General features: G+C 34.6%; 2 protein-coding genes across 2 annotated transcripts; both read left to right on the top strand.

Moving 5' to 3' along the window:
- The first annotated feature begins 8,676 nt into the window (after window positions 1-8,676).
- LOC113689389 (dirigent protein 2-like) lies at window positions 8,677-9,261 on the top strand. The gene has a single exon (XM_027207168.2). The coding sequence runs from the start codon at window positions 8,677-8,679 to the stop codon at window positions 9,259-9,261; it is 585 nt and encodes a 194-aa protein (XP_027062969.1).
- A 3,431-nt stretch (window positions 9,262-12,692) lies between these two features.
- On the top strand, window positions 12,693-13,245 carry LOC113689388 (pterocarpan synthase 1-like). Its single transcript, XM_027207167.1, has 2 exons — window positions 12,693-12,843; window positions 12,917-13,245. The coding sequence occupies exons 1-2, from the start codon at window positions 12,693-12,695 to the stop codon at window positions 13,243-13,245; spliced, it is 480 nt and encodes a 159-aa protein (XP_027062968.1).
- The last annotated feature ends 324 nt before the right edge of the window (window positions 13,246-13,569 follow it).

The following is a 13,569-nucleotide window of genomic DNA, read 5'->3' as shown; positions in this document are numbered from 1 at the left end:
CATCTTGGGAGTTAGCTATAGAAAAGCTAGGAAATACGACCTCCAACCGTTTTGATAGGGTTGAGGAAAGGTTAGATGAATTAGCTTCTCACTTTGGTAGAACACAAGAACAATTATATGCATTGTGTGAAGTTATTTTCTCTAATGATATGCAAAATGACCCTATTATGAATGGTGGGAATGTTGTATGTGACAATGGATTAAATTTTGATCAAAATAATGAATCTAATTTGAGTTTCAATGAAAAAATGTCCATTTCACATGATAGTATCTTTCGAACTAATCTTGAACCTCAGGGGTGAGCCTTAACGACTCATTTGTCACCCCTCTTGAGGAATGTGTTGATAATATAGGTTCTAAAGGTATTATAACCCAAGAAAGCCATGTAGATGTTCCTTTGGTGAGTTCTCAAGTGATACACATTCAAGATAATATCTATGAATCACTTGAAATAGGTAAGTCACTTCCAAGTCTCACATTATTAGAACATGTGACTTTTGCTATTAAGTCACATTTTAATGATCCACCACGACACAAAATGGTGGATTATTTGTTAACTAAACCTCCTTGATAATGAGGTTATATAGTCAAGCTAATGACTATAAAGAAATGCTTGTTGGGAGGCAACCCAATGATTTCTTGTTTTAAGTAGGTTTTAGTTGTTTAACTAGTGTTTTTGTGTGTTTTATAGGTGGCAATAGTAAGGGTTCATGCAAATTGTTTCAAGTGCAAAAGAGCATAGAAGGAAGCAAAAAGGGAGTTTTCATGTTCATTTGATGCATTTAAAATGATTTATGCTAAAATTATATTGATGCATGATTTCATGTTTCTAAGTGCATTTGGTTGAGAAAAGCACCTTTTTATGGTTTAAAGTGAATTTTTTTCTTAAAGAACATGAAAACAGTCGAAAACCGAGTGAGTGTGGAAACTTGATCATGCAGGGAACTAGAGGAAAAAATAGTAGAAATCAGAGATTTCTGCATGAAATCCGGCCAATTTTAGGCCGGATTCACCGCTGAATTGACAATGGACTTCAAAAAAAAATTTCTATCTCTCTGGCCAGTATCCGGCCAAAAATCTGGCCGAATATTCAGCCAAAATCGCGCACAACGGATTCCCCATTTCCTTCTTCCTTTCTTCTTCAACTTTCACACACACTCACACCCCAAAACACACACTACTCACCAAAATCCCTCTTTTCAACATCAAATTTTCAAACTAACTTCACCAAAACACTTGCCCTTACCTCTAGAGATGATTTCATAGTTTAAACTTCTTCAAAAACAAGATTTAATTCAGATTTGAGCTTGGCAAGAACAAAGTTTCAAATTTTTGAACTCTCCATTTGAGGGCCGAATTAGAGTGAGATTTTAGGGGATTTCTTCACCATTTGCATCCATAATCATCAAACAACAAGTTGAGGTACCAAATCTTCACCAAATGTTGTCATTTAAATTTTGCCATTTTTCATTTTTTTCTCATTTTTTGGGCAATTTCGAATTTCTTTATTTTAAGATGTTTGGTGCTTTACATTGTGCTTATTGAAGTTATTGATGATTATTGGTGATATTTAACTCAAGCGTTTGTGATTATTTGGTGAATTTAGCAATTTTTAGCTAATTTTGAGGATTAATGTGACTTGATAATTATTAGCTAAATTCTTGAGCTAATTGGATTGAAGGAAAATTAATGAGATTAATGGATTGCTCTAGGATATTTGCATGCTAAATTTAGACTTAATTTACTTATCTCTTGATTTTTGGCAAGTTTATTCTAGAATTTTTGGTGAAAGTGAATTAATGACCTTTTAAAGCTTTAAACTCATGGTTAAGGTGTTATTTAGCATTTAATTATGCTTATTTAAGTCATTAAGATGGGAGTGAGTTGTGTGTTTGCTTAATTGCTTCCTCTAATTTTATGGACATTATATGTTCAAATGTTTTATTTGGGAAAAATATAAGAGCACTTGTCATTGATAATCGATTTTAATACTTACTTATGATGTTGATTGCTACTTATTATGTAAGTAAGTTAATGAGTTTGTCTCTTTAAAGAGAAAGGTAAATGCGACCAAGTGTTCGTTATCCTTTATTTAACAATGTACCTATTAGTTGAAGTTAATGCTTAAAAATTTTATTTAGGTGCAATGGCTCGCACTAAGAAAGTTGGAGTGAAATCTCCACCTCCCAAGAGGAAAGGAGAAGCCTCTACGTCTACTTCTAGACCACCGCGTATGAAGAGAAAAGCAAGTAGACAACTTGTGCTTGAAGATGAACCATCATCTGAAGAGGAGATTCAATAACACGAAGAGCAACAAGAGGAACAAGAGGAGCAAGTTCCTTATGATAGGTCGCGCTTCACCTCCGCCAAAAATGAAGCTTGGTATAATTCGAGGAGGGGAGCTAAGGTATTGGTGGAGAAAGATGTCACTTCGGATGTTGAGGAGGTCTACCATCTCAAGGCCTCATTTGCCAAATTGGGATGAGAGAATTTCTTCAACATCCCAAATATTTATTATGAGGAGCTTGTCTGAGAATTTTACGCCAATGTGGAGGGCAAGCAGGCTTTTCACTTCGACACGGAAGTGATTACAAGTACAATGCGAGGAACCAGAGTTCGAATCCATAGAACTCATTTGGAAAGCTATCTTCAAGTTTCTGACGTTGGGTATAAGGTAAACCTGAAGAAAGCATTCAAACCCCACGATTTGGACTCTTGGAACATGCTAGAGGCACTTGTACGCTTGGGAGTTGAGTACAAGTCTATTTGAAAGATTGGGCAATATTCCGTGTTGACTTCTTCCTTTTCGGAGTTGCACCATCTTCTTATCTACTTGTTTGTCTCCAATATCATTTCGAGAGCAAGTGGAACCAATAAGGCGCGCACAAGTGACATCTATTTCTTGGATAAAATGGAGCATGGTTTAGGCAACATCTAAGGTATTCCATTGGGAAGCATTATCACCAACCACATGTGGGCTGTGGTTTGAAATAATGATGTCAAACATGCTTTCCCATATTCTCGGTTCTTGATCTTAATTTTTCAAAAGGCTGGAGTTAATTTCTCTAATGGTATCCCTACATGCCTCAAGAAAAAGGACGTCTTCACATTGAATTTTTGCAGGTTTCTTTTGAAGAGTAAAGATGTGGGTAGTCCTTTAACTCAAGGAGATGCTCAAGGTGACATTCGGTAAGAGGAAGAAGCTGAAATTACACGTATTGAGGAAACTCAAGGGGTCGAGACAACTGTCCTGCCGGTCTCAACTGATCCATCCTCCTCACGTTGCCCATCTTCACCTCAAGACACTCGGTCATTTCTCAAGAAGATAACGGATAAGTTGCTTTGCATAGAGGCCGAAGTGAAGAAGGGTAGACAAGAGAACAAACGAAATTCCGAGCATCTTCGTCGCACTGAGGCCAAACTTGGCATTGAATCTCCTCCGACTCCACCCTCTTCACCTAATCAAGCGGCTACTTGAGGGAGTGCAAGTCACCACTTGACATTGCTGCTATTTTTCTTTTGTTTTCCTTAGTGCTTTTGATGTTTATCTTTTAGTGGTTTTTCTTACTTCTTTTGTATGAACTCATCCAAGTGATCTTCATTTACATTGTGATTTTAGTGCTTCAAGACTTCTTAAGGTTGGAAATTCATCACTTGGAAATTCATTTACATTAAGTGTCTAATTCTTCCACTTGTTGAAACTTTATATGTATTTTGGAAGATTTAGTCCTCATTTGACTTGGAAATGGTTATTATGTAATTAGGATTTTTGCATTTTAGAAAGTATATATGGTAAAGTGAGAAAAATTATGCATATAATTTACATGTTTAATGAGATTTCTCCTCTTTACTTAATTTTGCAAGTAAATGATTGATATAGTCAATAAAGGCTATAATCTTCCTTTGATTATTCTTGTGTATTTGTTAAGAGGGAATATCTATTTATTGTCTTTTACTTTTGAAAAAGAAGAAAAAAAAAAGGAAAAAAGAAAAAGAATTTTTGTTCAACTCCAATGACTCATGTACCGAGTAACCGGAGGTTGGCATCTACAAATGTCGATATTTGTGTAAAAAGGTACTTGAATTAAGAGTATGCATAGCAACTTAAATATGTGAAATGTTGAGTAACCGGGGATCTTCACCTAAAAGTGTCGATTTTCGCGTCAAAAGACATTTTCACTATTTGAGTAAAAATCAATGTTTAAACATAGAATATGTGTTTTGTGGACTTTTAGCGCAATTAAATATTTCTTATAAGTATAATATGCACGAACAAATTTATTCAATATTGCAAAAATAAGATAAAAATTTGTATATATTGTGATTCATTAGTTGCAGCAGTTATCAGGGTCATTTAATGGCATAAAATTGTTAAATCGTTAACATAAGATGTAAAACTATAACATGTATATGCAAATATATAGAATAGACAATCAATGTGTATTTAGTCAAATAAATAAATGAATATTTACTTCACTAGTAAATTGTATAGTTAGACATATAAATGGAGTTCAATATTAAGCAAATAAGACTTATCAGAAAGGAAATACAAATAGCATCATTTTTTAAAAGATTTTATCATAGAAATGGTGAAGGAAACTATAAAAAAATTTCAATAGTTTTCGGGGTACAGTAGTGGAACAAGATAGAATATTTTGAAAATTCTAGAGGGAGAGGGGAGGAAGGGAGGGGTAAAAATTTGGCAATTATAAAAACCTAAACTTTGTATAGGTTGTTTTATAGCTTTTAAAAAGTGAACGGGTGCAATTTCAACCCCTAAAAACAATGTGTCTCCGCCCCTAAATATATAGTCCTCACCAACTTCTATGATCTAGGGGTAGATGAAGTTGATATTTGGTGGGACTTTATGTTTGTTAAATTCTTTGCTTCATTTAGTGCATCATCAAATAACTTTGTTGTACTCTAGCAAACTAACTTAATGTACAAAAAAATCACTTATTCTGTAAGTAATACTAAATGTAAGTGTACACTAAATCTCAGAAGAAGTGAAACAACAGTATACAACCGTATTGAACTCAATTGCACCTACATCCCCAAACTTATATTTTGTGAAAATGGGTTTACAAAATCAAGACCCACTTTGATGAAACTGTTGAGTGTTACGAAGCTTGCTTAGTAGCCAAAGGGTACACTCAAGAGTATGGCATAAACTATATAGAAACTTTTGTTCCACTAGCTCGATTGACATCTATCCGCAGTCTCTGAGCTATTGCTTCAGTTCGTAAATAGAAGCTTTTCCAAATGGTTGTTAAAATCGCCTTCCTTTATAGTCATTTAATAGAAGAGGTTCATATGCATCCTCCTGGCTATCATTCTCCTCATAAGGTTTGTAAACTTTGACGAGCCTTGTATGGACTAAAGCAAGATCCCAGGGCTTGGTTTGCCAAATTCAGTTCCACTCTTGCTCAATTTGGTTTTGTTTCTAGTTGATAGGGTGTAAATTGTAGTTCATTTATTGGTATAAATTGCTAGTTAATTATGTTATTTGAGCTTTATCTTGGATAGAAATTACTTAATTTTTCTTGTATATTTTTCTAAAAGGTTAAGAGCTCAATTGAAGAGAAAATGGACTAAAAATGTGGTGTGAAGTAGCAATAAAAAGGGAAAAAGTCAAGAGGAACGGGTTTGGCAGGATTGATATGTTTTAGGATTTGGTGATAACTTGAGCTACACAAAGCGGGTTTAGATGATTCTTAATTCAATTTGAAGCTAAGAGAATGCTCTACAACTCATATGAAGACATCAAAGTTTGGTTATCTCATTTTCATAGTAAAAAATCCAAATTACTGAAGTACAAGTGCGCTGCGATGCTCTTACAACCAGGTCTCAATATTTTAGGAATATCTTAGTGTCTAGACCTCCAAATGACTTGATTCTTATGGCATCGGAAAACGTGTTAAAAGGGCTACAAGTTTCATGTTTTGATCAAGAACTGATTCAACCTATTTGATTGATATATCTGCTGAGTACACCACACCATTACACAAACCTATTGTGATAGGTCGCCACCCATTGATGTTTAATTATCTTTTAAAACTTTTTGTGCTATACCCAACTCTTGGAATGTAATATTATTTCATTTAAACCATTTATATGTGGAAAAATCAAAAGTCAAGATTGATTTATCTCCTGAGTATAAGTTTGGAACATTGTTAAACCGGTACAAATTTGAAGGTGCAAAGTGGAGTTAGTCATTTTTCGGAGCCCAGTTAAATGTATTTCATTTTTTTTTGGTAAATGTGTTTCAAGTTTTCAAGGTTTCCATTATTACACTATATAGCAAAAGAAATTAGGAATGACAATGGGGTGGGGGTTAGACGGGGGACTCCTCCCCCGCCCCGTCCCCGCCTTGCCCCGCTTACCCTATGAAAATCTTCCTTTTCATGGATCAAGCTTCATCCCGTTAAGTTAATCCTTTTCTAGAACCTTATTAAATGTGTTTCCTTGTTTTTTTTTCAGGTAATTTTGATTCAAGTTTTTAAGGCTTTCCATTATCCCACAATACAATAGATGAAATTCTCGACAATCGACTTTGAATGATACATCTGCTGAGTATACCACTATATACAAACCAATTTTCATAGGTGGCTACCCATTTATATTGAACTCTCTCTTAAAACTTTTTACGCTCTACCTAACTCTTAGAAATGTAATCATATTTCATTCAAACCATTTATATGCCGAAAAATCAAAAGTCAAGATTGATTTAGCTACTCAATGTAAGTTCGGAACCTTATTAAGGTGGTAGAAGTTCGAAGGTGCAAAGCGGAGTTAATTCTTTTCCAGAACCTTGTGAAATGTGTTTCATTGTTTTGTAATTTGTTTTTTAGGTAAAAGTGTTTCAAGATTTCAAGGCTTTCCATTATCTCACTATATATATAGCAAAAGAAATTCTTGACTCTGAACTTTGAATGACATATCTGCTATGTATACCACACCATTCTACACAAACCTACTTTGATAGGTGGCCACCCATTGATGTTTAATTCTGTTTTAAAACTTTTTATGCTCTACCAAACTCTTTGAAACGTAATCTTATTTCATTTAAACCATTCATATGCAGAAAAATCAAAAGTCAAGTTTGATTTATCTCCTGAGTATAAGTTTGGAACATTGTTAAACCGGTACAAATTTGAAGGTGCAAAGTGGAGTTAGTCATTTTTCGGAGCCCTGTTAAATGTATTTCATTTTTTTTTGGTAAATGTGTTTCAAGTTTTCAAGGTTTCCATTATTACACTATATAGCAAAAGAAATTAGGAATGGCAATGGGGTGGGGGTTAGACGGGGGACTCCTCCCCCGCCCCGTCCCCGCCTTGCCCCGCTTACCCTATGGACGCACCCACAGGGCGAATAAAAATTTGTCATACAATTTCATTGTAGTCAAATTTGAACAAAGGATCAAATACATAAATGCCAACACATCACCAAATCATTATTCATTGTAATTTCACAATTGTATGTCATAAAAAGAATCAAACAAAAGTTATTTAAATGCAGCCCAATATGATGAAACAAACACAACTAAAGTAGTCAAGTTTTCACTTTTGATACAAATGCAATCACTAAATCATTGTTGTGTGGTTTTTTGAGAAAAGAAGTGTTATTGTGTTAAGTGTAATTATGAATTTAGTATAAATGTATTAGTAAATTTGATACAACTAATTAATAATTTCTATTAGTAGATATGTATAATTATTAGCATTTGACAATATCAATTATATTACAAATACTAATATACATTATATAATACTTATAACTAATAATATCATTATTATAAATTTGTAACTAATTAAATTAAATATCACATATGTAATTATATACATATAAATTTAATTGTTTTTAACGGGTGATGGGGTGGGGGTAAACTTCCTCTCCGGCTACCCCGTTTTCTAATGGGGAAAAAAAATCTTCCTCCCCCCCGGCCCCGTTTGCCCGTGGGCACCCTCCTAGATGACCATCACTAAAAGAAATTCTGAACTATGAATTTTAAATGATTTATCTGCCGTGTATACCATACCATTCTACACTAACCTACTATGATAGGTGGCCACCCATTGAGGTTTAATTCTCTTTTAAAACTTTTTATGCTCTACCTAACTCTTTCCAATGCAATCCTATTTCATTTAAACCATTTATATGCAGAAAAATCAAAAGTCAACATTAATTTATATACTGAGTATATGTTCGGAACCTCGTTATAGTGGTACAAGTTTGAAAATGCCGAGTGGAGTTAATCCTTTTCCAGAACCTTACTGAATGTGTTTCATTTTTTTTTAGGGAAATGTGTTTCATGTTTTCCATTATCCCACTATATATCAAAAGAAATGCTTGGCTCTGAACTTTGAATGATATATCTGCTGAGTACACCACACCATTACACAAACCTATTGTGATAGGTCGGCACCCATTGATGTTTAATTATCTTTTAAAACTTTTTGTGCTATACCCAACTCTTTGGAATGTAATATTATTTCATTTAAACCATTTATATGTGGAAAAATCAAAAGTCAAGATTGATTTAATTGTTCTACTATAACCATTTGCAACTGCTACCTCCTCCATCCTATAAATATGGTCATTGAACAAATTATCTTCACCATCTAACTAATTTGTTTCTTCCTTCTTTGTTTTTCAGCTAGCCTTTCAACATACAAAATGGCAAAAGGTTCAGCTTTAGCATCCATCCAAATTTCCCTTGTGCTATTACTAGCAATATTTGTTTGTTCAGAAGCTGATCTTCTTGGCCCTGTCTGTTGCTGCCGTGGAAAGGAAACAAATATTACTGTGTACCTTCAAGTGTTTACGGGCGGACCAAATACCACCAGTGTTGCAGTTGCCGGCGCCCCTGGTATGCCGAGAACTCCCTCCAATTTTGGAACCATTATTGTTAATGATGCTAAAATGACACAGGGCATCAGCAACAATTCTCCAACTATTGGTCGGGCCCAAGGCATCTACATAGCTTCATCCCGTGATGGATCAAGCTCACAGGGCATATTTTCCCTCCTTTTCTCCAACTTCCAATACAACGGTAGCACATTGGAATTCCAAGGACCAGGATATAACTTACAAGTTGGTGGTACGGCGAGAGAAATTCCAATAGTTGGTGGCACCCAAACGTTTAGGCTTGCTCGGGGATATGGATTTTTCCAGACAGTTCTGCAAAATCCGGCACAGAATAAAACGGTTATAAGGGGCGATATTACCGTAATCCAATACCCAGGAGGAGGGAAAGTTTGAACAATAAAGGAAAAACCAATAATAAAGAAAGCCAATTACAGACCATATATATACGTACTTGGTGGTCTATGTTTCTTATGTACTACTTGTTCACTCGACCATCTTACTAAGAAATCTATCTAGGAGGATGGGAAAAAATAACTAATAAAAGAAAAATAATAATTAAGAAAACCAAGTATAGATTTTTATCTTTATTGTGGACTTATATGTACTCGGTGATCAATGTATGACGTTTCTTCGTGCACTTCTTGTTTCGTCAATATGTCCATCTTCATAAAAACACTATTGGTGTTCTTCAATTACACGTGGTTTCGCATTACGCAAGCTTGTGAATTATACTATTGGTGTTCTTCAATTACGCAAGCTTGTGAATGTGTTAAACTAAGATATGTGCATTTGCTAATAAAGATGTGTATTGAAACTTAGATAAAATCTACACCTAAAATTTGCTTGAACTGATAATTGTACACCAAGTTTAATTGTAAGGTAGTCTTTATTTTTCATAATTTTTGTTTTACATATGATGTACATCCAACTTGTTTTACGAAAAATAATCTTTTACTCAGTTTAACAAATGGTAATCCTTCTCCTATATAACTACCACAACTAATAAAAGGTGACAAAAGACCTTTTCATCTATTTTTTCTTAACATGGTTAAGAACTTCTGTTTTATTGAGCATTAAGCCTAAAGTGCAATGCACCATTTAGATGGTCAAGATGGATAATGGTTTGGCCACAAAATGGTTAGTCAATGCCTTATAAAACGGGAAAGTCAACTTTTGAGCTTTTGTTCGATTTTACTGCTGAATCATATATAAACATATGTGGATTGGACGGAGCAAAAACATATTATCAGGAAAGTCAGCTTTTGAATTTTTTTTTTTTGTTATTTCTTCCTCTAAATAGGGGAGAAACATACGTGGACTTGTAATACGACCCCAAAAGATATGTGAATTGTTCGGAATTCGGCGAGTTTTGGGGGTATTCGATTGTCTCTTCAGACAAATTTTACAACAACCAGCTACATAGAAATCAACGGAAATTACATTCTTGAGAACTATATTCAATTGCACTTCTCTAGTGCAATTAAGATATTTGTTTCATTCTAATTTCTCTTCAGACATTCTCTTGTTCGATCAATGTCTTAATGAAGGCTACAAAAGATTTATTATTTCAATCTCTGTTCTTCATCCAACCCTCCCCTTCCCCCAAAACCCCCTAAATTTTAGGGTTAGGAGGTTGGAAGCCTATATGGCATGTAAATAGCTAAACATGTGTGAACATTTTCAATTTCAACTACAAAATTGAAACTTATACTTGGACATTTTTTAAAATTAATTTTTTAATGAGAGGATGCTAAAAGCCTATTACTGCACGTAACTAACAAGAAAATGAGTGGCTCTTATGCAATTTGCAAACATGAAAGGCCCCAGACTAAAAGGTGAAATTAAAGCTTAGGGTGTAAAGTGTTCAAAATTAAAATTTAGGGTACAAAATGAAAAATTGGGATAAGTTTGGTGATGCAAAGTTAAGTTAATCCTTTTCTAGAACCTTATTAAATGTGTTTCCTTGTTTTTTTTTTTTCAGGTAATTTTGATTCAAGTTTTTAAGGCTTTCCATTATCCCACAATACAATAGATGAAATTCTCGACAATCGACTTTGAATGATACATCTGCTGAGTATACCACTCTATACAAACCAATTTTCATAGGTGGCTACCCATTTATATTGAACTCTCTCTTAAAACTTTTTACGCTCTACCTAACTCTTAGAAATGTAATCATATTTCATTCAAACCATTTATATGCCGAAAAATCAAAAGTCAAGATTGATTTAGCTACTCAATGTAAGTTCGGAACCTTATTAAGGTGGTAGAAGTTCGAAGGTGCAAAGCGGAGTTAATTCTTTTCCAGAACCTTGTGAAATGTGTTTCATTGTTTTGTAATTTGTTTTTTAGGTAAAAGTGTTTCAAGATTTCAAGGCTTTCCATTATCTCACTATATATATAGCAAAAGAAATTCTTGACTCTGAACTTTGAATGACATATCTGCTATGTATACCATACCATTCTACACAAACCTACTTTGATAGGTGGCCACCCATTGATGTTTAATTCTGTTTTAAAACTTTTTATGCTCTACCAAACTCTTTGAAACGTAATCTTATTTCATTTAAACCATTCATATGCAGAAAAATCAAAAGTCAAGTTTGATTTATCTCCTGAGTATAAGTTTGGAACATTGTTAAACCGGTACAAATTTGAAGGTGCAAAGTGGAGTTAGTCATTTTTCGGAGCCCTGTTAAATGTATTTCATTTTTTTTTGGTAAATGTGTTTCAAGTTTTCAAGGTTTCCATTATTACACTATATAGCAAAAGAAATTAGGAATGGCAATGGGGTGGGGGTTAGACGGGGGACTCCTCCCCCGCCCCGTCCCCGCCTTGCCCCGCTTACCCTATGGACGCACCCACAGGGCGAATAAAAATTTGTCATACAATTTCATTGTAGTCAAATTTGAACAAAGGATCAAATACATAAATGCCAACACATCACCAAATCATTATTCATTGTAATTTCACAATTGTATGTCATAAAAAGAATCAAACAAAAGTTATTTAAATGCAGCCCAATATGATGAAACAAACACAACTAAAGTAGTCAATTTTTCACTTTTGATACAAATACAATCACTAAATCATTGTTGTGTGGTTTTTTGAGAAAAGAAGTGTTATTGTGTTAAGTGTAATTATGAATTTAGTATAAATGTATTAGTAAAATTGATACAACTAATTAATAATTTCTATTAGTAGACATGTATAATTATTAGCATTTGACAATATCAATTATATTACAAATACTAATATACATTATATAATATTTATAACTAATAATATCATTATTATAATTTTGTAACTAATTAAATTAAATATCACATATGTAATTATATACATATAAATTTAATTGTTTTTAACGGGTGATGTGGTGGGGGTAAACTTCCTCTGCGGCTACACCGTACAATTTTAGGCAGGTTGAGCTATATTAACACAATAACACTGCAATTGAAAAGTGGTAACCACTGGGGATTGGCCCAGTGGCCACCAGGAAGGGACTTAAGTCCCTCCTTGGGCTGTTGGTGAGGGTTCAAACCTTACCAGCAGCGAAAAAAATCTAAGGGTTGTGTCATAGCACTCCCTTGGTCTAGTTGGGTCTGTATACCCACTAGCTGACAAAAAAAAAAAAAAAAAAAAAGCGGTAAAGGAACAAAAATTTTCATTTTTTTTTGAATTTTTTTCTAGAAAGAGAATATCGCTGTGCTCCCCTCAACGGCGGTCCCACAAACAGTCCTCCTCATCAGCTTTATACTTCACGAATCACGCTACACCAAATTGTTTCCTTCTTTCTTCTCCTCCTTTGTTTCTGCGACAAAACAATGGCAAAGGGTTTAGCTATAGCATCCCTCCAAATTCTCAGCGTGCTTTTACTAGCAAGCTTAGGACAATCAAAAACTCTGTTCACAAATTTGACGATGTACCTCCACGAATTTCAAAGTGGAGATGCTCAGTCTATTTTCCCAGTTGCAGGTCTCCCCAACGTAACTTGGGGATTTGGCCAATTTTGGAACTGTTTTCGTCGATGATAATATCTTCACACAAGGCGTTTCAATCGAATCCGCACTAGTTGGTCGTTCGCAAGCCATTCCAGTAGTAGCATCCCTTGATGGCAACAACACGGCGCTTGCTGCAACGATTCTGTTCACTAATGGAAAGTACATGGGTAGCACTGTGGAATTTAAAGGAATTGCCCTGCGATCTGTGGATGCCAATGAATTTGCGATTATAGGAGGAACCAAACAATTTCGGTATGCAACAGGGTATATTATCTTTGAGCTGGTCAGCGCAGTAGGAGGTTACATCATTTCAAGGGTGGACCTCTACATTAGACAGGACATACCGGATGACTACCCTGGTATTGCTTTTCTTTAATATATGGGTTAATTTTACTTTGCACCGATCAACATATTACTAGATTGTAATTTGTGCCTCAACTTTCAATTTTAGCACTTAATCACCTTGATCTTACACTTTTTCGTAATATAGTCCAATTAGCCAATTTCCGGCCGTTGGAACTGATTTCAGGTCAACGTGGCTTAAGGGAAAAAAAAAAAAAAGTCTTTCACGCATTGGCAATTTTATTACTAGAATGTACGGTTTCTTTTAGAAACCATATACTCCCTCCGTCCCACTTTGATAGACCCGTTTCTTTTTTCACACAGTTTAAGAAAAAGTAGTTAATTTTGTTAGAAAAGT

The sequence above is a fragment of the Coffea arabica genome, chromosome 5c (assembly GCF_036785885.1).
Source record: "Coffea arabica cultivar ET-39 chromosome 5c, Coffea Arabica ET-39 HiFi, whole genome shotgun sequence".
Lineage (NCBI taxonomy): Eukaryota > Viridiplantae > Streptophyta > Magnoliopsida > Gentianales > Rubiaceae > Coffea > Coffea arabica.
The sequence above is the reverse complement of the archived record's forward strand: the minus strand, read 5'-3'. Positions and strand labels throughout refer to the sequence as shown.